Below are 25,078 nucleotides of genomic sequence, written 5' to 3'. Positions count from 1 at the left end.
TTGAAGACAGCCAGTTCTCTCACACCAGAAGCAACTTACAGTTTCTCAAGTTGCTCCTAAAAAAAAACAACAAAAAAAAACCTCCTGTTCGTGCTCTGTGCATCTGCCAGGAGAGAGCAGAGTTGAAAGCTCCAGGCATTGAAGAGAAGTGAATCAGCATGCATGCACCCTCTATATCAGTGGTTCTCAACCTGTGGGTCCCCAGGTGTTTTGGCATACAACTCCCAGAACTCCCAGCCACTTTATCAACTGTTAGGACTTATGGGAGTTGAAGGCCAGAAACATCTGGGGACCCCAGGTTGAGAGCCACTGCTATATATAGTCACCTATTTTCAAGAGGAATGGCCTTTTATTTTAAATCTAACCAGTATTTTAAGTTGGGTCATGAAGGGTTTTGAGCTAGGTCTGTCAAGCTATTTTGGAGCCTTTTCAGACCATACATGCCTTGTGTATATATAGATTTCTCCATACACAAAAATTTATACACTCACGAAGCTGATGATCTAAAAATGATTTTGTCTCATACCTCTAGCCATTTAAATGCCCATTTAAATGCCCAGACTGTAAGGGGGGGGGGGTGCTTTTTCTAAAAAAAATAAGGGTTTAAAATGGGAGAAAAAACAGTTAATCAATAACATAATCAGTGACAAAACAGAAAGAGAATGTCAGACTCCAGTTTTGTGCAGCTTCATTCAGTCCTTTTAAAAATGGCAACTTTATTCTGGCTTCTAATCTGAATTTGGATGTTTGTTTTGCTGCCTGATGCCATGAGGTTAAGTTCACCTACCTTTGTTACATCAGGTAGATCATGGGTTTTTAACTTTCTTGTACCAGAAGTACAAGGGATTCCAGAGAAATTTGGGCTAACAGCACTATTTTCCCCATCCCTGGTTGAGCAAAGATTTGCTTGGGGACTTATATCTTGGTATAATATTTAGAGCAAAGACATGTTTTTCTCTTAACAGCCAGGTTTGGAAAGGGCTGTGGGAAAGGGCTGTCTTGACTAAATGCGTTTTGTGATTTGTATACTTTTGACTCTAATATATCCTTTTCTTTTCAACACATGGTCACACTTCCCTTCTTCTCAAACCATATAAATAGAGGAGACACCATTTAAATATTTCGATTTTGGAATGAATTTTGAGTGGGACAAGAGCTTCAGTCAGAAATCAAACCTTGTTCGTCATCAGGCAACTGAAACAGGAGAGAAGCCATTTAAATGCCCAGACTGTGGAAGGAGCTTCAGTCAGAAGAGAGTTTTTGTTCGTCATCTGGCAGCTCACAAAGGAGAGAAGCCATTTAAATGCTTGCAGTGTGGAAAAAGCTTTAGTCGTAAAACAAACCTTGTTCGTCATCAGGCAATTCACACAGGAGAAAAGCCATTTAAATGCCCAGAGTGTGGAAAGAGCTTTTATCAAAAGGAACACCTTGCCATTCATCGGTTAGCTCACACAGGAGAGAGACAATTTAAATGCTTGGAGTGTGGAAAGAGTTTCAGTCAGAAGAGAATTTTTGTTCGTCATCAGGCAATTCACACAGGGGAGAGACTGTTCAAATGCCCAGAGTGTGGGAAGCGCTTCAGTTGGAAGGCAGACCTTGTTCGCCACCAGAAAACTCACACAGGAGAAAAACCATTCAGATGCTTAGAGTGTGGAAAGTGCTTCAAACGGAAGATAGCCCTTGCTTGTCATCAGGCAACTCACACAGGAGAGAAGCCATTTCAATGCCCAAATTGTGAAAAGCGCTTCTGTCAGAAGGTAGTCCTTGTTCGTCATCTGGCAACTCACACAGGAGAGAGAGTGTTTAAATGCCCAGAGTGTGAAAAGAGCTTCAGACAGAAGAAAGATCTTGTTTGCCATCAGAAAACGCACACGGGAGAGAGACCCTTTGAATGCCCAGAGTGTGGAAAGACCTTCAGTCGTAAATCAAACCTTGTTCGTCATCAGGCAACTCACACAGGAGAGAAGCCATTTCAATGTCCAGAGTGTGAAAAGAGCTTCTGTCAGAAGTCACACCTTGTTCGTCATCATTTAGCTCACACAGGAGAGAGACCATTTAAGTGCTCAGAGTGTGGAAAGGGCTTCAAACGGAAGATAGTCCTTGCTCACCATCAGGAAACTCACAAAGAAGAGAAAACCATTTTAATGCTTACGAGTGGAGAAATACAGAAAGTAGTCCTTGGTCATCATCAGGCAACTCACACAGAAGAGAATTCAGAGTGGGGAATGAGCTTCAGCCAAAATACAAGCTTTCTTTTTTAATAGTCAACCCACACAGGGGAGAAGCCATATGCTTAGAGAGTGGAAAGAGCTTTAACGAGAACCAAAACCTTCGGAAACATGAAATGGAGAGAATGGAGAGAAATCATTTAAATGCTCATAGTGTGGAAAGAGCCTCAGTCAGAACTCACACCAATGTTATTTGTTATTATGCAGTTAACACAGGGGAGAAATAATTTCTATCAGTGTTTCTCAACCTTCCTAATGCCGCGACCCCTTAATACAGTTCCTCATGTTGTGGTGACCCCCAACCATAACATTCTTTTGCTACTTCATAACTGTAATTTTGCTCCTGTTATGAAACATAATTTGGGAGTTGTAGTTGTTGGGATTTATGGTTCATCTACAATCAAAGAGTATTCTGAACTCCACCAACGATAGAATTGAACCAAACTTGGCACAAAGAATGCCCACGACGAACAGAAAACACTGGAAGGGTTTGGTGGGCATTGACCTTGAGTTTTGGAGTTGTAGTTCACCTACATCCAGAGAGCACTATGAACTCAAACAATGATGGATCTGGACCAAACTTGGCACGAATACTCAGTATGCTAAATGTGAACACTGGTGGAGTTTGGGGAAAATAGGCCTTGACATTTGGGAGTTGTAGTTTCTGGGATTTATAGTAAACCTACAATCAAAAAGCATTCTGAACCCCACCAATGATAGAAGTGGGCCAAACCTCCCACACAGAATCCCCATGACCAACAGAAAATACTGTATTGTCGAAGGCTTTCATGGCTGGAATCACTGGGTTGTTGTAGGTTTTTTTCGGGCTATATGGCCATGGTCTAGAGGCATTCTCTCCTGACGTTTCGCCTGCATCTATGGCAAGCATCCTCAGAGGTAGTGAGGTCCTCTGAGAATGCTTGCCATAGATGCAGGCAAAACGTCAGGAAAGAATGCCTCTAGACCATGGCCATATAGCTCAAAAAAACCTACAACAACCCAGAAAATACTGTGTTTTCTGATGGTCTTTGGTGAGCCCTCTGGCACCCCCAGCCGACTCCTCCAGGGGTCCCGACCCCCAGGTTGAGAAACACTGATTTATATGCTTGGAATGTCAAAGGAACTTCTCTCAGAAGGGAAATCTTTCAAAGCATCAAAGCTGTCACATTGGGAACAAGCCATTTAAATGCTTGGAGTGTGGCAAAGCTTTCAGCTGGGGAAAAACTTAATTCATCATGAAGTAATGCACACAGAGGACAAACCATTTATACCCTTGGAGTATGGTAAGAAGGGGTCTGTCTTAAGAGCAGTGTCACTCCTCATCCAGTAACTCACATATGAAAGTATTTACTTATGGCGTGAGAAGCTTCAGTCTCAAGAAATCAAATTTCTTGGTATTTCTTCAAGAATACATCATGCACTTCATTGGCCAAAATGATTAGCATTGAAAGAACTTCTGTGAAAAGATTCATTTCACACCAAGCGTGTTAGGCGGTCCCTTGTAGCTCGAGGATGATTGCCTTCCAGATGTGGTGTCTTGGGTGGTGGTTCCGTAGGTGGCTGTGGAGCCCTATTCTTGACCCGCATCTTCTCCCGCAGTGAGGACATCGGTTTCCAGGTGGAAGGGGGTCCCAGTCAGGGTTGGCCTGATGCAACTTCCTCTTGGCATGTTTCTCTCTTTTGCCCTCCGTTCATGCTTCTTCAAATTCCGCAGCACTGCTGGTCACAGCTGACCTCCATCCTCCAGTTAGATCTCCATCACATCAAGCACCCAGCACAGGGGAATTGGAGCTGGAGACAAGTCTCTTGTTTCACATCGGAGAGGGAATGAATCTTTGTCTCAAACACCATGGTATTTGAGGGAAATAAGAATCTAGAATCATGGAATAATAGAGTTGTAAGAGACTACATGGGCCATCTGGTTCAACCCCATCATGCAGGAAAAGCACAAATCTGATCAAGTTGTCTTTGATGAAATATGTAATTAAGCATAAGTGATAATATTTTGAGAGCTAAAGCATATTTCAGGTTTTTAATCATTCATGCATACTGGTCACTGCAAAGATTTCCTGTCCTATTAGGGTAAAAAAAATACATTTAATTGAGAAGTTTGATGAGAAGTGTGAGGATAGGTTCGATTAACGACTAACAGCCCTGGGTATCATGTAATTCTATGTATTCTTTGTATGTTGGACTGCGTTTTCTTTCATGAAATTTCTAATAAAGCATAACAGATAAATTGTTTTCCATTCAGTTGCTGTGAATATTTCTCCTATTTATAACATACACTGTGCTGTCACACCCAGACCCTATAAAAATAAAATTAAGATGTGCTTCTCTCTTTGTCTGGGCGGACCGCGGGGGTCTTTCTTTAGAAGCTTGAGATTTCCAGCAACTGAGGCTACTACAGGCTTTGAACATCAAAACCGCATATTTATTTCTCAAAGTCCTTGCAGACTTGGCACAGCTTGTTAAAGTTACAAACAAAACAGCCAATTGGTGAAACAATAGAGATTATCTTTCTTTCCTTTCCTTCTAGTCGCTGAGCTGTCTTCATCCAAATGGTAGAAGAAAATCCTGGGATCTTTTCACCCTAACCCTGAGCTGCTATGGTTGAGAAAAAAGCAGGTTTTTTCCCTATCTATAGCTCAAGGTTAGCTTTGGAGATGAATTAATACTCAATATATAACTCAATACGTATTCTATCTATCTCTCTATAGTACTCAATAGCTTCTCTATCTAAATAACTCAATCTATAGCATCTCAATTTTCCTACCTAGTTCTCCATCATATCTCAATATGCTTCTATATAGTTCAATATCTCAATAGTTCTTATAATGGTTTTTTCAGAGTTACCTGCCTGACCAACAGCACATCTGAAGCTTACTTTCTAGAGACTAAAGGAGGCAGGGAGATTTCAAAAATGGGGATCTCAACTCAGGAAAAAGGGTGATCTCTAAACCCAAAGAGATACTTTCTGAACCAATAGCTGCAGAAGGGGCCTGCAGGCTGGCTTTCTTGCCTCTAATGCTGTTAACTTTCAGAGTGCAGCTGAGATTGTAGCAACCCTGCGGAAATGCAAAGGAACACTGTCCCATGCAAAGGAACACTGTCCCATGCAACTAGGTAATGCAAACTATGCTCCTGGAAGACGGAACATACACTATAGAAAATTTACTACAGATGTGTGTATTCAATCTCAAATTAACACTTGGTGTTTCTTAAAATATGTAATTTAGTTTAGCTTGAAGGAAAGGCGTGTTTCGAATTTGGAGTCTCTTCTGTATATTATGCTAGATAACCGTAAAAGTTTTCCCCTGACATTAAGTCCAGTCGTGTCTGACTCTGGGGGTTGGTGCTCATCCCCATTTCTAGGCTGAAGAGCCGGTGTTGTCCATAGACACCTCCAAGGTCATGACTGCATGGAGCACCGTTACCTTCCTGCTAGAGCAGTACCTTTTGATCTACTCACATTTGCATGTTTTCGAACTGCTAGGTTGGCAGAAGCTGGTGCTGACAGAGAAAGCTCATGCTGCTTCCCGGATTCAAACCTGCGACCTTTCGGTCAACAAGTACAACTGCTCGGCGGTTTAACCCACTGTGCCATTGGGGGCTCCCTTAACTAATTTTCCCTTAATGCTGTAAAAAACAAGAACAATATTTTCATTTTTGCTTCTTCGTACTTGATTAAAGGCTGCCATTATTAACTATTCATTTTTAATTCTCTATGTTTAGTGTAGTTAGTTTTAGGTTTTAAGTTACATGTTGTATGGTTTTAGTGTTATCTGCTTTGAGTTTCCATTTAGAGTAAAGAAGGTGGATATGAATAATCTATATAAATACAAATGTAATGTTTGTTTTTGGGATTAACATAACTCAAAAACTGCTGGACTAATTGCCGCCGGATTTGGCCACAAGACACCTACAAACCCAAGGAGTGACTATCACTCAAGATAAGTTGATTTTGTCATTTGGGAGTTGTAGTTGCTGGGATTTATAGTTAACCTACGCATGCTGGGGGAAAAGGAAGGAAAAAGGAAGAGGGGCCGACCAAGGGCAAGATGGATGGATGGCATCCTTGAAGTGACTGGATTGACCTTGAAGGAGCTGGGGGTGGTGACGGCCGACAGGGAGCTCTGGTGTGGGCTGGTCCATGAGGTCACAAAGAGTCTGAAACGACTGAACGAATGAACAACAACAAAACACATTCCGAATTCCACCAATTATGGAATTGAACCAAACGTGGCATAACAGGACTCTAATGACCAACAGAAAACACTAGAAGGGTTTGGTGAGCATTGACCTTGTGTTTGGGAGTTGTAGTTCACCTACATCCAGAGAGCAGTTCAAAAACATGCAAATGTGTGTAGACCTCACTACCTCTGAGGATGCTTGCCATAGATGCAGGCAAAAAGTCAGGAGAATATGCCTCTAGAACATGGCCATATAGTCTGGAAAAACCTACAACAACCCAGTGAGTAGATCAGTAGGTACAGCTCCGACGGGAAGGTAACGGCGCTCTGTGTAGTCATGCCAGCCACATGACTTTGGAGGTGTCTACGGACAACTTAATATCAAGGGAAAACCTCTGCTTTTACCTAAGGGAAAATTAGCAGGATAGGGTTTTTCTATTGTGAAGAAGACAGTGGAGACAGGCTAGCCCAGGCATGGGCACATTTCAGCCTTCCCTCCAGGTGTTTTGGACTTCAACTCCCACAATTCCTACCGGCTCTAGGGAGTTATTGTGGGAGGGGAATCATAGAATCCTAGAGTTGGAAGAGACCTCGGGCCATCCAGTCCAACCCCATTCTGCCAAGAAGCAGGAAAATTATATTCAAAGCACTCCTGACAGATGGCCATCCAGTCTCTATTTAAAAGCTTCCAAAGAAGGAGCCTCCACCACACTCCGGGGCAGAGAGTTCCACTGCTGAACGGCTCTCACAGTCAGGAAGTTCTTCCTCATGTTCAGATGGAATCTCCTCTCTTGTAGTTTGAAGCCATTGTTCCGCGTCATAGTCTCCAGGGCAGCACAAAACAAGCTTGCTTGCTCCTCTCTATGACTTCCTCTCACGTATTTATACATGGCTATTATGCCTCCTCTCAGCCTTCTCTTCTTCAGGCTAAACATGCCCAGCTCTTTAAGTCGCTCCTCATAGGGCTTGTTCTCCAGACCCCTGATCATTTTAGTCAGCAAAAACCAAGCTTGCTCCTTCCTTCCTATGACTTCCTCTCACATATTTATACCTGGCCCTCATCATGTCTCCTCTCAGCCTTCTCTTCTTCAGGCTAAACATGGCCAGCTCTTTAAGCCGCTCCTCATAGGGCTTGTTCTCCAGACCCTTGATCCTCTTAGTCACCCTCCTTTGGACACATTCCAGCTTGGAAGTCCAAAACATCTGGAGGGAAGGCCTAAGTGTGCCCATGCCTGGGCTAGCAAGTCTCAGCTTTCTCTTCTTCAGGCTAAACATGCCCAGCTCTTTAAGCCGCTCCTCATAGGGCTTGTTCTCCAGACCCTTGATCCTTTTAGTCACCCTCCTCTGGACACATTCCAGCTTGGGAAGTCCAAAACATCTGGAGGGAAGGCCTAAGTGTGTCCATGCCTGGGCTAGCAAGTGTTAAGTTGCTGGTAGAGGGGAAGGTGGAAGGAAGGGCCGCCCACAGCCCAAGCTCCACCCTTCTGGCCAGTGGTGAGCATGTCTCTTCCTAGACTGGCACCGGAAGAGGCTTTGTTTGGCTGCAGGGGGTCCTCTGGGGGGAGGAGGGAGAGTGCCACTTCCGGGAGGGAGTCAGTCCTCCAAGGGATGGAGCTGCAGGTGGGTCCCTTCTCTCTTCTATCCAGGGTATGCAGGTGGGAGAGGCTGCAGAGGGCCTGACTGGGAAAGGATAGGGGAGGGATTCACAAAGAGAGAGAAAAGGAGGGGCCAAGCAGTTGATAAGAACCTAAGTGATGGGTTGTTGCAGGTTTTTGGGGGGCTATATGGCCATGTTTCAGAAGCATTTTCTCCTGACGTTTCGCCTGCATCTATGGCAAGCATCCTCAGAGGTTGTGAGGACCTCACAACCTCTGAGGATGCTTGCCATAGATGCAGGCGAAACGTTAGGAGAGAATGCTTCTAGAACATGGCCATATAGCCCCCAAAAACCTACAACATTCCAGTGATTCCAGCCATGAAAGCCTTCGACAATAAATCTCAATGATTGCTTCGGTCTTTGGGAAAGAGAGCCCCCCGGCCCCTTCCAGATCCAGAAGACAGTCAAGAATCAACATTTGTGTCAAAATGTTGCCCTTCCTCAAGAGTATTTATTTATTTACTTCACTTGTATACGGTTTTTTCTCCCAACGGGAATCACAGAGCTGGAAGGGACCTCATGGACCATCCAGTCCAACCCCATTCGGCCAAGAAGCAGGAAAATTGCATTCAAAGCACCCCCGACAGATGGCCATCCAGCCTTTGTTTAAAAGTCTCCAAAGAATAATAATAATAAATAATAAACTTTATTTATTCACCCTTAGCACTATGTCCTCTAAAGCACCTTATACTGATTTAGGATTGTTTGTATGTTCCCACCAACACCCCACCTCCCTATCTTGTTCATGCCCAGCATTATTTTAAATTTTAATTACATTCGACCCAGCCATAGATTTTAAATGTATGTTGTGCTATTGTCAATGTTTATGCTATTTGTGTTTGTGATTTATTTTAATTGCTTTGTATTGTTGTTGTTATTGCTTGTATTGATGTATTGTAGGCTCCGCCTTATGTAAGCCGCACACAGTCCCTTGGGGAGATGGTAGCAGGGTACAAATAAAATATTATTATTATTATTATTATTATTATTATTATTATTTATACCCCGCCACCATCTCCCCAATGGGGACTCGGGGTGGCTTACATGAGGCCAAGCCCAGACAACATATTACAGCAAAATAAAACCAAAACATAAGCAACAAGCAAAGAAGGAGCTTCCACCACACTCCGGGGCAGAGAGTTCCACTGCTGAACAGCTCTCACAGTCAGGAAGTTCTTCCTCATGTTCCGGTGGAATCTCCTCTCTTGTAGTTTGAAGCCATTGTCCCATTGCGTCCTAGTCAGCAGCAGAAAACAAGTTTTCTCCCTCCTCTCTATGAATTCCCTCACATGGCTATCATGTCTCCTCTCAGCCTTCTCTTCTGCAAGTGAAACATGCACAGCTTTTTAAGCCACTCCTCATAGGGCTTATTTTCCAGACCCTTGATCATTTTAGTCGCCCTCCTCTGGACACATTCCAGTTTAGAATCAACATCTCCCTAAAATTGGACATAGTGTGATTCCATGTGTGGTCTGACCAAGGCAGAATAGAGGGGTTTTATGTTAATTTTAATCATTCTCAGCATGGCTCATAGAATCACAGAGCTGGAAGAAACCCTGTGGGCAATCCAGTCCAACACCATTTGGCCAAGAAGCAGGAAAATTGCATTCAAAGCACCCCCAACAGATGGCCATCCAGCCTCTGCTTAAAAGCTTCCAAAGAAGGAGCCTCCACCACACTCCGGGGCAGAGAGTTCAACTGCTGAACAGCTCTCACAGTCAGGAAGTTCTTCCTAATGTTCAGATGGAATCTTCTTTCCTGTAGTTGGAAGCCATTGTTCCACATCCCAATCATCATCATCATCATCTTTATTTATACCCCGCCACCATCTCCCCAAAGGGGTCTCGGGGTGGCTAACATGAGGCCAAGCCCAAAAACTATAGCAAGGTTAGACAAAACAACAGTAAAATTACATCATAGCAAAATATATAAAGTAACAAAATATAATAAACAGTGCAAAATAACATAATAAACGTCAAACATAAAGGGCGGGACAAATGTGCAAGGTAAAATGTTAAAACGTTAAAACCCTGGGTGAGATACGAATAGAAAAAAAGTGTATTTATAAAGAAGTCTCCAGGACAGCAGACAACGAGGTTGCTCGCTCCTCCCTATGACTTCCCCTCATATTTATACATGGCTGTCATGTCTCCTCTCAGCCTTCTGTTCTGCAGGTTAAGCATGCCCAGCTCTTTAAGCCGCTCCTCATAGAGCTTGTTCTCCAGACCCTTGATCCTTTTAGTCACCCTCCTCTGGACACATTCCAGCTTTGAGTCAACATATCTCTTCAGTTGTGGTGCCCAGAATTGGACACAGTATTCCAGCTGTGGTCTGACCAAGGCAGAATAGAGCATGGGGAGCATGACTTCCCTGCATCTAGAATAATAGAATCAAAGAGTTGGAAGAGACCTCATGGGCCATCCAGCCCAACCCCCTGCCAAGAAGCAGGAATATTACATTCAAATCACCCCTGACAGATGGCCATCCAGCCTCTGTTTAAAAGCTTCCGAAGAAGGAGCCTCCACCACATTCCGGGGCAGAGAGTTCCACTGCTGAACGGCTCTCACAGTCAGGAAGTTCTTCCTCATGTTCAGGTGGAATCTCCTCTCTTGTAGGAGATTCCATCTGAACATGAGGAAGAACTTCCTGACTGTGAGAGCCGTTCAGCAGTGGAACTCTAGACTCCTATCGATGCCGGCCAAAATCCCATTGGCTTTTTTTTGCCACCGCATCACATTGTTGGCTCATGTTTAACTTGTTGTCCACGAGGACTCCCAAGATCCTTTTCAAAGGAGACTCAAAGTGGCTTCCAACATAATTATGGCGATCATTTCACAGACTGAAACCTAACATAACAATAATAGCCAATTATCAATTAAATCATAAAGGACGGCATCATTTAAGATTCAAACATGAAATGAAAAACATATCATTATAAACATTAAAATCACACAATCCAACCATTGTAGTCCAGGCCGTTCCAAATATCATGTCTATTTCACATAATCCCTGATCATTCTTTGTACTGCTTACTGCCCAAAGACTTGGTCCCATAGCCATGTATTTACTTTTCTTCCGAAAGCCAGGAGGGTGGGTGCTGATCTAATTTAACTGGGGAGGGAGTTCCAGAGCTGAGGAGCCACCACTGAGAAGGCCTTGTCTCTCATCCCCACCAAACCGAGAGCAGGGCCTCCTCAGACGATCTCAATCAATCAAATCATTTATTTTGGTCAACCAACCAAACTTTTGGTCATAGACCAACACAGGAAATATAAGTCACATTTTCATATGAACTTGGTACATTTAGTACATTTAAAATGTAAATATAAATACTGAAGCACAATAAGGGGTGAGGGAGTGGAAGAGGAATCAGGGCAAAAACATACAATGCACAGGTCTATCAGCAAATTATAGAACCAAGGAAGATGATTACTGGACACACAGTTAACTTTTGGGACGAGTAAACCCCTGACGGATCTTGTATGCTGCTGCACAGATAATTTTAATCTTCAAGATGGTTCATAGAGCAGTGGTTCTCAACCTGGGGTCCCCCAGATGTTTTTGGCCTACAACTCCCAGAAATCCCAGCCAGTTTACGAGCTGTTAGGATTTCTGGGAGTTGAAGGCCAAAAACATCTAGGGACCCCAGGTTGAGAACCACTGTCATAGAGGGAGATACGTTCAAACAGGTAAGCTGGGCCAGAACCATTTAGAGCTTTATAGGCTAAAGCCAGCACTTTGAATTGTACTTGGTAGCAGACCGGCAGCGAGCAGAGCTGGTGTAACGGAGGTTGTATGCTCCCTATACCCTGGTCCAGCGAGTAATTTGGCTGCCGCCCATTGGATCAATTGAAACTTCCAAACAGTCTCCAGAGGCAGCCCCATGTAGAGCTCATTACAGTTGTCTATATGGGGTGTAACCAGAACGTAGACTACCGTGGCCAAGTCTTAACTTCTCAAAGTACTGGCACAACTGGCGCACAAGCTTTAGTTGGGCAAAAGTTCCCCTGGTCACCGCCAAAACCTGGGGTTCCAGGCTCAGTAATGAGTCCAGCATCACTCCCAAACTGCGAACCTATGTCTTCAGGAGGAGTGTAACCCCATCCAACACAGGCTGTTACCCTATACCGTGTTCGGTTTTACAACAGTGTCTCTGTCTTGGCTGGATTCAATTTTAATTTGTTTGCCCTCATTCAGACCATTGCTGTATTCACATGAGCTCGTTCATCTTGTTTTGGTTGCAGGCTCCAACAATTCTCCCAATCGTCCCACTTTGAATGTCTTCTGAGGGAAGAGGTGGACATACCTCCATCCAGTTTGGAGGCAGTCAAGAAGTGCAGAACCAAGATGGAAGGGTCAGAGCCAGCTGCCTCCCAGTTAGAAGTATTTTCTTCTGCTGTTGAGTCAGAAAACAATAGAGCACTCTGGGAGGACCCTTGGAGGAAAGACTGGGAGAGCAATCTACTCCATTCAGACCTTCACCGCCAGTGTTTCCGGCATTTCCACTATGAGGAGACTTTGGGGCCCCGAGAGGTTTGCAGCCGCCTCCACTCTCTCTGCCGCCTGTGGCTGAAGCCTGAGCAACACTCCAAGGCAGAGATGCTAGACTTATTAATCCTGGAGCAGTTCCTGGCCGTCCTTCCTGCCGAGATGGAGCGCTGGGTGAGGGAATGTGGGGCAGAGACCAGTTCCCAGGCCGTGGCCTTGGCTGAAGGCTTCCTCCTGAGTCAGGAAGAGGAGAGGAAGCGGGAGAAGCCCCAGGTGAGAGAGAGTGGAGGTTCATCTCGTACTTTCAACAAACCAATAATAATTGTTTAGAAGGATTATGTTAAACTCTTCTGAACTCAGGCTGGGATTATCCCATTCAGCTTTGAATGGCTAACTTTAAGAATAATAGAAACACATTAGAATGAGTTCTGGGAAGCATTAGGAAAGGAGGACCCAGGTGTGTTCTGTCAGAAATACTAAAATGAACTAAGCATTTTTGGTTACAAAAATGTGAGTCAAGCACTTCTTCTTCTTCTTTTTTTTTGGTCATGTCAGGAGCAACTTGAGAAACTGCAAGTCGCTTCTGTTGTGATAGAATTGGCCGTCTGCGAGGACATTGCCCAGGGGATGCCTAGATGTTTTGATGTCAAGCACTGAAAGGGTTAAATGGATGCAGTGACTCATGGAAGCAGTGGTTCGGTATTTAGCAGGCGTACCTGTTGCTTAGTGACGCTCAGTCTGAGAGAGCTCTCAGTGTGAGAGAAGCCTCTCTGTGTGAGAGATCACCCCAGTGGGAGAATAAGCCTCATTGTTAGTAGGCCTGATTGTGAGGTAAGCCTCGGTATGAGAAGCCCTTGTGTGTGAAGCTCCAGTGTGAAGGTTGCATTTTATTTGTGTGATGGGAACCTTGTTTTTGAAAACCCTCCTATGGAACATACAACATTGGTCTGTGTGTTTTTGTCCTTTTTGTGCTTGTTCAGGTGCAGGACTCTTTTGCAGATGAGACCAACCAGGTGGAGGAGTCACACATTTGGGTCGTCCAGATTGGAGAAGGAGAATATATTGTAGTTGGTAAGGGATGGCATTGATCCTTATTACTCACTCACCTTCTCTTGAGTAGACCTGAAATGCCTGAGCTGTTGTAGTGCAGCGTGCTGACAGAGTTGCTACTCCCAGTAGCAGAGGGGAAAGGTCTCCTCGGGAGTCAGAGGGAGAACGGCAGCATCAGCGCATTCGGGAAATCATCATGGCTCCAAGTGATACCGATACGTTTCCAGGCTTCTCAGATTACGACATGGGGAATGGGAAAGTGAGCAGAGGTGTAAAAAGGGCTGCTTGTGAGCCGGAGTCTGAGGGGGAATTACAAAGGAAGTGTATTCAGGAGATACTTAGTGCACCAACTGATGAGGATGACTTCTTGGGATTCGAAGGGAGTTCTGGGTCTAGAAGTGACATGGAGGGGGAAGACTTGGATTGGACCTGTGTGCAAAACATTAGGGACATTTGTAACCAGCCCACCTCTAGCGAGGAGTTTGAGGGGTTCACTGGGGACTGGCAGCCAGGTGATTCTTGGCAGGATCTGAACCCTGATAGTAATTGGCAGAGGTGGAGGGATGGGCACTCAGCTGCGGACTTGGGAGCAGGTGTTAGCGATGACAAGAGGGTGGGGAGCTCATCAAGCTCTGACGATGAGCTTTGAGATATAAGGGGGTTCTGTTGGCACATCTAGTTGCAGGAAGCAAAGTGTCTTGATCGGACTTAATTCTTTGTGCTGCCAACTCTCACCCTTGGGTCCTGGGCTTCAGCCTCGTGTGTTCCTGAATCTCTGTTTCTCCAGCGTTCCAGCTTTGCTTAACTTCGGATTGACCACGGACCGGTTTGACTACGCTCTGGCTTTTCTGGACTTTGTTTGCTAATATCTTTGTGACTGAAACATTTCTTAGTTTTGAAATTGTGTTCTTCATGCTCCATTGACTGTATTTTTGCTATATCTTGATTTTTAAGCAGTTTGCTTCACCTTTTGTTTAAAGTGGATTATAAGGCAGCGCTATGATCCGGATTATATTTTTGTTTATTGGAACAACTACTTTTTGGTGCCAAATCACTCATAGGACCTTCTGCACTGCTGTTAAGTGCATTTTTGGTCCTTTTGTTTTCAATAAAGCTGTGTTTGAACCTTTATTTTGTGTCTGGCATTGTTTACAAGCATCTGGGTCTTGACATGAGCTGTGTGAATTGAAAAAAAATGGGGAAGCCTGGGAACTTAAGAATGCTGTTGACAGGAAACATTTCCCTACAATAGTTATTTGTGCCACTTTCAGAGTTACATTAACTGGTGTTGAATCTTGCCATTGTGTTTTCTATTGTTGTCAGCTGCCCTGAGTCTGCTTGGAGAGATAAGGCGAGCTATACATAAAGGTTACTATTAGATTATTATTGATTCCTTTGCTTCTCTCTGAATGTTTACATTAGTAAATATGTTCTTGGTACATTGGCACAAATACAGAAGCTAATACAGTCAGCCCTCTATGTTTCCTGGGATTAGGTTGCAACACCCCCATAAAACAAAATCATCCATATTAAAGACCTGGGACCCAAATCCATGGAGGGAGTTTCAGAGAGGGCCATGGGGCAAGTGGAGGGTGGCAGGCTTCTGAGGGAAGGAACTGTGGGGCAGCCTGGAAAAGGGACCGATCTCACCCTCCCTGGTGTCTTTCCTCTCTTTCACAGGCAGTGAAACATGGCGAATCGATAGTAGCACAACTTTTCCTGATTCTTTCCTACAAAGCAATTCTGCGGGACCAGATCAGGTAGGCTGCAGGATCCTTGGAGGGGAGGGAAAGCCTAGTCTCCTTCTCCCTTGAATATCCCCCTGACTCTAAATGAACCTCTTTCTTCTACATTCCTTCCATACAAGATTTTTTCAATGAATGAGTTATTCAAAGACGTAAATCACAAATTGCCTGGGGTGTTTTTTCCCCACTTGGATGGCGTTTCCTCCTCACAGATGACAAACCGCTGGGAGAGGTCTCCGGAGTTTTGGAGTTGGGTGCCATCTCTGTGCAGATGACATGCAACTCTACTACTCTTTTCCACATAACTCCAAGGAAGCCCCTTGAGTGCTGGACAAGTACCTGGCTGCTGTGGCTGTCTGGATGAGGAGGAACAAGCTGAAGATCAATCCTGACAAGACAGAGGTCCTCCTGGTCGATCGTAAACCGGATCGGGGTATAGGGTGGCAACCTGTGTTGGACGGGGTTGCACTTCCCCTGAAGTCACAGGTCCGCAGTTTGGGGGTCCTCCTGGACTCATCACTTACACTTGAGGCTCAGTCGTCGTCGGTGGCCAGGAGAGGCCCTGCTCTCGCTCCCACCTCTTTCGCAGGTGGGGACGAGGGAGAGGGAGAGGGCCTTCTCGGTGGTGGCCCCTTCTCGGTGGTGGCCCCTCGACTCTGGAACTCACTTCCCAGAGACATCAGACATGCCCCAACTCTGGCAGTCTTTAGAGGAGCTTGAAAACGTGGTTGTTCCAGTGTGCCTTCCTAGAATAAGGAAAACTCTCAGCATTATGTCCTCAAAATGCACTTTACTACTGTTTTAGGATTGACTGTGTTCTCTCATTCTCTCTGAAAATCCTATCCCAATTATATCCTACCTCGCTCACATCAGCATTATTTTTAAATTTTAATCTATCACATTTGGCCCGGCCATTGGTTTTAAATGCTTATATGTTACTGTTGTTTGCTTATTGTCTATTTTGTTTATGTGGTTTATGATTTATATTGTATTGACTGTTTGTTGATGTTTTATTTTATTGTTTTGTTTATTGATGCATTGCGGGCTTGGCCTCATGTAAGCCGCACCGAGTCCCTTGGGGAGATGGTATCGGGGTACAAATAAAGTATTATTATTATATTTATTATTTTTTCCCCTTCAGATGACTTTTGAAGATGTGTCTGTGGATTTCTCGGAGGAGGAGTGGGCCCTCTTGGATCCAAGCCAAAAAGCTTTGCACCAGCAGATCATGGAGGAGAATTTAGGGATCATGTCGTCTCTGGGTAAAGCTCCATTTATGCTTGCAGTTCACCAAATCAGTTTGCAAGTACTACAAAACATCCAGTATTTCAGAGTTCTTCCTCTGAAGCCATAGCAAATAAACTCATTCCATATCCAGATAGGGGCCGGCCCAAGAAGACAATTGGCACTTGGGTGGAGTTGCCACATTAGATGAATTCTAGGCATGCTTGTGATGGTGGTGGGAGCGAGCTTCTCGTGAGGATTCTAGCATCCAGGTAGGTTTGTACAAGGAGATACAAACAATCAAATAGCCTAGACCTGAACCATTTAGGCCTTTATAGGTCATGACCGGCAATTTGAATTGTGTCTGGAAACAAATTGTCAGCCAGTGTAGCCGTGGCAGCAAATAATAATAATAGTAATAATAATAATTTTATTTCTTACCTGCCTCTCATCACAGTTCGAAGTGGGTTACAACATTGCTAAAACACATAATCAAAACATATAATCATTTAAAAACACTCCAAAAATACACACATTAAAAAATATTTCCTCTCAAGGAAGAAATAGAGCCACTAAAATGCCTCCAATTCTCATCTAGGAAGGAAACCCTGAAGGATACCATAGTTGATGATATTGAGAACTGCTGAAATGTTCAGTGGAATCAAAAGGGACACATTTTCCATTTCTGTTTGGGTCCATCTCTAGGCTGTCAACCAAGGTCACCAAAGCAGTCTGTCCCATAAACAGGTTTCCTTGAGTGGACTGAACCACTGTAATTCAGCCTCTCTCTTTTCCTGCTGCTTTCCATTTTGCAGAACATTATTGTCTCTTCCAGTGAGGAGCAGGATCTCATGTTTATGTCCAAAGAGGACGGCCTCAGTTTGACCGCTTCAACTCTCTAGGATTAGATCAGGTTCATTAGATCAGGTTCCCTCCCATTCATGCTCTGTGCGGCCTCCAGGAGAGAGCGGGATTGAATGTGCCAGGCAGTGAAGTGAATCAATGTGCATGCACCCCCTTTCTCACTCTATATATACACCTGTTTTACTCTTTGGGGCCAAAGCCCAAGAGGAGTGGCCTTTTTTAAAAAACGTAACCAGTATTTTATGTTGGTCCATAAAGAGTTTATCTACCAAGTTTGATCAATTTCTATAAAATCAGTTAGGACCCTTTGTAGTCCACACATACATACTTCAATTTATGTATACAGTAGAGTCTCAGTTATCTGACCTCTGCTCATCTGACACTCTATTATCCAACACCCACTCATGCCAGCGGCAAACACATTTGGCACACTCCTTTGCTCACTCGCTGGGTCCTGGTTCTGCACAAGCAAGGGAGGGCTGGCGGCAGTGGCAGAAGCAAGAGCTTGGCCTCCTCTTCCTGCCTCCTCCAGGCCCTGGCTTCCTACCCTGCTTGTCCTGGTAGCAAAAACGACAGGGGAAGCAGCCACCTTTGCTGCCCTCTCTCGCTCACTCACCGGGTCCTGGTTCTGCCGCCGCTGCTACTGCTGCTGCTGCCACCTTTGCTGCTGGGAGGGAGGTCAGGTGAGTGAATGAGCAAGGAAGGGAGGGCGGCAAAGGCGACAGAATCAGGATCGATGTATTGTCGAAGGCTTTCATGGCCTGAATCCATGGGTTGTTGTAGGTTTTTCCGGGCTATATGGCCCGTCCGGAAAAACCTACAACAACCCAAGAATCAGGATCCTGGAAGAGGTGGCTGGGCTCCTGCTTCTGCTGCCTTTGCTGCCCTCGCTCGCTCACTTACCGGGTCCTGGTTCTTCTGCCACTGGGGCCTGGCCTGATGAATGAGCAAGCAAGGGAAGGTGAGCAGGAAAGGCAGCAGCAGCAGCAGAAGTAGGAGTCTGGAAGATGTGGCATGGCTCCTGCTTCTGCCGTTGCTGCTGCCTTTGCCACCCTCCCTCGCTCACTGGGCCAGGTCCCAGCAGCAAAGGTGGTGGTGGCAGTGGTGGCAGCGCCAAGGCCCAGCCCGGTGAGTAAGCAAGCGAGGGAGGGTGACAAAGGCAGCCGCTGCTGCCACCGTCCTTTACCAGTGGAAGTAGCAGGGTAGGCAACCGGGGCCTGGAGGAGGCAGGAAGGGGAGGCCAGGCTCCTGCCACCTTTTCATATGCATCTTCAGAGCTTGGAAAAGGTATCTTTTTGGACCACCTCTCTAACTATCTCCAGACTATATTAAATATGCATTTCATGTCACCAAACTTTGATTTAATTAAACTTGAAAAATATTAATTTGTTTTGTGAGCCACAGTGAAGTCTTATCTTATTTACTTAAAATGTTTCAAATTTTCTTCTTTGTTTTTTTGTTAGTAAACAAACAAACTCGCTGCCTGAGTGAGCGAGCAAGCAATCCCTTCCTATTATCTAACATTTTCGCTTATCTAATGTTCTGTCGATCCATTTATGTTGGATAACTGAGACTCTATTGTATATTGATTTATTCATACACAAAAAAGTAATACAATAAATACTAGTCCGCATTTGTGAAGCTAACGATATAAAATAGGTTTTGCCTAATGCCTTACTAATTCTGAAGTGAAGAAAATAAAAGGTAGGGGTGCTCAGGGGTTAAAATGGGAGAAATAACTTTTAATAATATACCTGTCAGGAGTTGATTCCTGCTGTTCAGAAATCACCATAAATTCTCTCTGTGACAGCTCGGGATCAGCAGTGGGTGTTGGTGGGTCAATTTGAGAGCAGCTGAATGGACTAACTTTTCTCGTTATGAAAACACTGATAGGGACATTGGAGGCGTGGAGTGAGATTGGAGAGGAGTGACAAAACAGAGAGAGCATCAAAATCTAGATCTGTGCATCTTCATTCAATCCTTTTTATTCTGGCTTCTAATCTGAATTTGGTTGTTTGTTCTGCTCTGTGATGTCATGAAGTTAAGTTCACCTACCTTTGTGGCATCAGGCAGATCAAAGGTTGTTACCTTTCTTGTGCCAGAAGCACAAGGGATTACAGAGAACCAAGGCTAAGAAAACAGTTCTACTTTCCCCAGCGCTGGTTGAGTTATGATTTACTTTGGGGCTTATATCGTGGTATAATATTTAGAGCAAATATAAAATATTTTTTTCTTTTAACAGCCAGTTGGAAAGGGCTATGGGAAAGGGCTGTCTTGCCTCATTGCATTTTGTAATTTGTATACTTTTAAACTTTATTCTAATATAACTTTTTCTTTTCAACACATGGTCGCATTTCCCTTGTTCTCAAATCGTATAAACAGAAGAGACACAATTTAAATATTTGGAAGATAGAATGAATTTCAATAGGAAGGAAGTGCTCACCTTTTCTCAAGAAACGTACACAAAGGATAAACCATTTAAATGCTTGGAGTGTGGAAAGAACTTCCGTCAGAAGGCACACCTTGTTCGTCACCAGGCAATTCACACAGGAGAAAAGCCGTTTAAATGTTTGGAATGTGGGAAAAGTTTCTCTCGGAAGTTAGGCCTTGTTCATCATCAGGCAATTCACACAGGAGACAAGCCATTTAATTGCTTGCAGTGTGAAAAGAGCTTCAGTCAAAAGAGAAACCTTATTAGTCATCAAGCAACTCACACAGGAGAGAGGCCATTTAAATGCTTGCAGTGTGAAAAGAGTTTCAGTCACAAGCATGTACTTATTCGTCATCAGGCAACACACACAGGAGAGAAGCCATTTAAATGCCTAGAGTGTGGAAAGAGCTTCAGTCAGCACTCACACCTTGTTTGCCATCAGGGAAGTCACACAGGAGAGAGGCCATTTAAATGTTTGGAATGTGGAAAGAGCTTCAGTCAAAAGAGAAGCCTTGTTTATCATCAAGAAACTCACATAGGAGAGAGACCATTTAAATGCTTGGAGTGTGGAAAGAACTTCAGTCATAAAGGAGGCCTTATTCGTCATCAGGCAACTCATATAAGAGAAAAGCCATTTAAATGCTCAGAGTGCAGAAAGAGCTTCAGTTATGAGGAATACCTTATTCGTCACCAGGCAACTCACACAGGAGAAAAGCCATTTAAATGCTCAGAGTGTGGAAAGAGCTTCAGTCAAAAGATAGACTTTGTACGTCACCAGGCAACTCACAGCGGAGATAAGCCATTTCAATGCTTGCAGTGTGAAAAGAGCTTCAGTCAAAAAAGAAACCTTATTTCTCACCAGGCAATTCACATAGGAGAGAGACCATTTAAATGCTCAGTGTGTGGAAAGAGCTTCAGTCATAAGGGAGGCCTTGTTCGTCATCAAACAACTCATACAAGAGAAAAGCCATTTAAATGTTTAGAGTGCAGAAGGAGCTTCAGTTATAAGGAACGCCTTTTTTGTCATCAAGCAGTTCACACAGGAGAAAGGCCATTTAAATGCTTACAGTGTGAAAAGAGCTTCAGTCAAAAGAAACACCTTATTCATCATCAAGCAATTCACACAGGAGAAAGGCCATTTGAATGCGTGGAGTGTGGAAAGAGCTTCAGTCATAAGGGAGGCCTTGTTTGTCATCAAAAAACTCACACAGGAGAAAAGCCATTTACATGCTCAGAGTGTGGAAAGAGCTTCACTCAAAAGATAGGTCTTGTACGTCACCAGGCAACTCACACAGGAGAAAAGCCATTTAAATGCTTGCAATGTGGAAAGAGCTTCAGTCAAAAGAGAAACCTTATTAGTCATCAGGCAATTCACACAGGAGAGAAGCCATTTAAATGCTCTGACTGTGGAAAGAGTTTCAGTCAGAAGATAGTCCTTGTTCGTCATCAGGCAACTCACACAGGAGAGAAACCAGAGTGTGGAGAGAGCTTCAGTTGAAATACAAGCTTTAATTGTCAACCCACACAGAAGAAATAGTCAATCCATGGGGTAAAGGCAAGTTCCCTTGTTTTACATCAGAGAGTGAATGAATCATTGTCATAGAAACACAGAGTTAAAAAGGCATGACTTTTAGGGAAAATAGTAGCCTGAAAAAAATCTTTGATGAAATGTCTCATTAAGCATAATATTTTGAGAGTTAAAGGAAGGATATTTCAGGGGTTTTAAAAATCCATTCTTGCATACTGGTTACTGCAGATATTTCCTGTCATGTACATTCGGGGTTTAAAATACATTTAATTGAGAAGTTTGATGAGAAGTGTGGGAATGGGTTCGATTAATGACTAACAGTCCTGTGTATCATGTAATTCTATGTAAGTGATACTGAGTTTTCTTTCCTGAAATATCTAATAAAGCATAACCGATGAATTGTTTTCTGTTCAATCATGCATACTAGTTATTGTGAATATTTAATTGTCTTATCTATAACATATAAATAATAGAAAATCTATTAAAGATGTGTGTGTGTAGTCAATCTGTTTAGAATTCTGCGTCTCTTCCGAATGTTATGATATTAATAGAAGCCGTTCTGGGATTCTGGGAGGGTGTCTTTTGAAACAGGTAGAAGGTGGTCTGCAAGGATTCTTGCGAGGATTTTCCCAGCAGAGGTTACAAGGGAGATAACTTGATAGCTTCCATAATTTGTTCTTTGCCCTTTTTTGAAAAGGGCTATGATGGTGACATCCTTGAAGTCTGCTGGGATTGCCTTGGTCACCCACACTTTTTCAATGAGCTGGTGGAGTTGTTGTGTTAGCTCAGATCCACTCTCTTTAAAGACTTCAGCAGGGATCCCATCAGGTCCGCTGGTTTTGCTATTTTTTATTATTTTTTGGTTGATGGCATTGCTTGCTTCTACCAAACTAGGGAGTGCTGCAACCTCATTCCTGGTTTGTTGCAGGATTTGTGAGTGAACCTCTTTGGCCATGTTGGAGCTGCGAATCAGGAGATTTTGGTAGTGCTCTTTCCATCATGTGCAATTGATTTTTTGTCCTTCAGAAGTTTGGTTCCATCTGATGAGTGTAGAACAGGGGTCAGGAACCTTCGGCCCTCCAGGTGTGGTGGACTTCAACTCCCACAATTCCTTGGACCAAGGTAAGCCTTTGGGGCGAATGCCGAGCCTCAAGGAATTGTGGGAGTTGAAGTCCACCACACCTGGAGGGCCGAAGGTTCCCCATGCCTGGTGTAGAAGGTATATGCCATGATTTCTTGGTCCATAGATTATCTTTGTGGCTTTACAAAATCCCTGACCATTTTCTAATTTTACACAACTAAGCTGTATTTCTGGCACTGGAGAGGGATTGGCTGATGACTGCTGGAAAAGCACTTTGGTTTTCCCGATGTTCAATGACAGGCCAAGCTTCTTGTATGTTTCTGTGAAGGTGTTTAGAGTGGCTTGTAGGTCTTCTTCTGAATGCACAGATGACGTTGTCATCAACATATTGGAGTTCTATAACATGTTGTTGTAACCTTGGTTTTGGCTTTCAGTCTGCTGAGGTTAAAATAGGGTATGATCTGTAAAGACAAGAAAAAAGAGAAAACTGGATGAAAGAATCAGTAAATAAAACTTCAACATACTTATCCAAATACCTAGCAGTGGGTATGTATTGCTAAATCCAATTATGTATTCAAAATAGCATTCAGGAGATTTCCTTCTGTGTAGAGTGAAGCCAGTGTTGTGCAGTGGATTTGAGTGCTTCACTATGACTCTGCAGACCAAGGTTCTGGCTGGCTGTCAGATCCCATGGGTTGGCCTTGGATGAACCACACACTCAGCCTCAAAAGACAGCCATGGCAAACCCTTTTGAAGAAATATTGCCATAAAATTCCCATGTTGAGGTTGGCATAATACGAAAATGACTTGAAATTATACAACATGGAGGCCTTGAGTTTGGCATAGATTTATCTCAGTGAGTCATTTGGCTCTAAATGTACAACTCCACCCCAATATCTGTGGCCCATTCAAACAGGGAATTGGTGGAAAGCAAAATGTAGAGGAGACAATATGAGATGGACGAGGCAATAGGAGACATGCAATCAAAATAGGCAAATAAGTAGTTTACCTGGCTACTGTAAACAAATTCAAGTCTCCTGGGGCAGATGATCTACATCCAAGAGTTATGAAGGAACTTGCAGAAGTCATTCCAGAACCACTGGCAATATTTTGTGTGAATGCTTGGAGAACAAGAAAAGTCCTAGCAGACTGGAGGAGGGCAAATGTCCCTATTTTCAAGAAGGGAAAAAGGAGGACCCAAGCAATTACTGTCCAGTCAGCCTGACATCAAAACCTGGAAAGATTGTGGAGCAGATTGTTAGGGAGGTAGTCTGTAATCGCTTAGAAAGGAATGCTGTGATCACTAAAGGTCAAGAAGGATTTCTCAGAAACAAGTCATGGTAGACGGATGTTATCTCATTTTTTGATAAAATTACGAGCTTGGTAGATGCAGGGAATGCTGTGGGTGTAGCATATCTTGATTTCAGTAAGGCCTTTGGCAAGGTCTCTCGTGGTATTCTTTCCAAGAAACTAGTAGAATGTAGGCTAGACAATACTACTGTGAGGTGTATTTTGAATTTGTTAAGTGATTGAACCCAAAGAGTGCTCACAAATGCTTCCTCTTCATCCTGGAAAGAAGTGACTAGTGGAGTGCTCAGTGGCCCTGTGCCCAGTTTTGTTTAATATCTTTATTAGAATCATAGAATAATACAGTTGGAAGAGACCTGGTGGGCCATCCAGTCCAACCCCATTCTGCCAAGAAGCAGGAAAATCGCATTCAAAGCACCCCCAACAGATGGCCATCCAGCCTGTTTAAAAGCTTCCAAAGAAGGAGCCTCCAGCACACTCCGGGGCAGAGAGTTCCATTACTGAACAGCTCTCACAGTCAGGAAGGTTTTCACCGTGTCATCCAGGTCCCTCTGACAAAACCAGTCCTGGGCCTAAGAGCCTCCTCCTTCCTCTGGAAGGGCCTCATGCCATGTCATACTCAACACGATTAAGGAGCATTTTGAAGGATCGGGAAGGTCTTTGTGACCTCCAGGGGATGTTGCAGGGCTGCCAAGCCATCCCAGAGGACCCGCAAGGGATTAGATTATTGGGTTGCTGTGAGTCTTCCGGGCTGTCTGGCCATTTATTTATTATTTATTTATATACTACATTTACATGCTGCAAGTCGCTTCTGGAGTGAGAGAATCAGCTGTCTATGAAGACGTTGCCCAGGGGATGCCCGGATGTCTTGCAATCCTGCGAGGAGGCTTTTCTCATGTCCCCCCTGGGCACACAGAAGACTGGGTGACTTGAAGGGCGCTGAACAGACTGCGCTCTGGCACCATGAGATGCAGAGCCAACCTTAAGAAATGGGGCTACAAAGTGGAGTCCACGGCATGCGAGTGGGGAGAAGAGCAAACTACAGATCACCTGCTGCAATGCAACCTGAGCCCCGCCACATGCAGAATGGAGGACCTTCTTGCGGCAACACCAGAGGCACTCCAAGTGGCCAGATACTGGTCAAAGGACATCTAATCAACTACCAAGCTTGCAAATTTTGTGTTTTTTGTCTGTTTGTTTGTTTTGTTCTGTTAGAAATGTAATGCAACTGTCTGGTTGCCCACAATTGGCACCACAATTCAAGAGAGATATTGACAAGCT

At 44.0% G+C, this 25,078-nt stretch overlaps 1 protein-coding gene across 1 annotated transcript in view; it reads left to right on the top strand.

The window, feature by feature from the left end:
• Positions 1-21,378, top strand: part of LOC132766068 (zinc finger protein 721-like) — a 30,870-nt gene extending 9,492 nt beyond the window's left edge. Inside the window, exons 6-13 of the mRNA XM_067463535.1 lie at positions 1,102-2,258; positions 5,273-5,354; positions 7,921-8,041; positions 12,323-12,839; positions 13,547-13,637; positions 15,297-15,376; positions 16,503-16,623; positions 19,832-21,378. Of these exons, the coding sequence (XP_067319636.1) occupies positions 1,102-2,258; positions 5,273-5,354; positions 7,921-8,041; positions 12,323-12,839; positions 13,547-13,637; positions 15,297-15,376; positions 16,503-16,623; positions 19,832-21,378 (3,716 nt within the window). The remainder of the gene's footprint in view (positions 1-1,101; positions 2,259-5,272; positions 5,355-7,920; positions 8,042-12,322; positions 12,840-13,546; positions 13,638-15,296; positions 15,377-16,502; positions 16,624-19,831) is intronic.
• The last annotated feature ends 3,700 nt before the right edge of the window (positions 21,379-25,078 follow it).

Source organism: Anolis sagrei, chromosome 2 (genome assembly GCF_037176765.1).
Source record: "Anolis sagrei isolate rAnoSag1 chromosome 2, rAnoSag1.mat, whole genome shotgun sequence".
Lineage (NCBI taxonomy): Eukaryota > Metazoa > Chordata > Lepidosauria > Squamata > Dactyloidae > Anolis > Anolis sagrei.
Note: the sequence above shows the minus strand (reverse complement) of the source record. Positions and strands in the feature narration are given on the sequence as shown.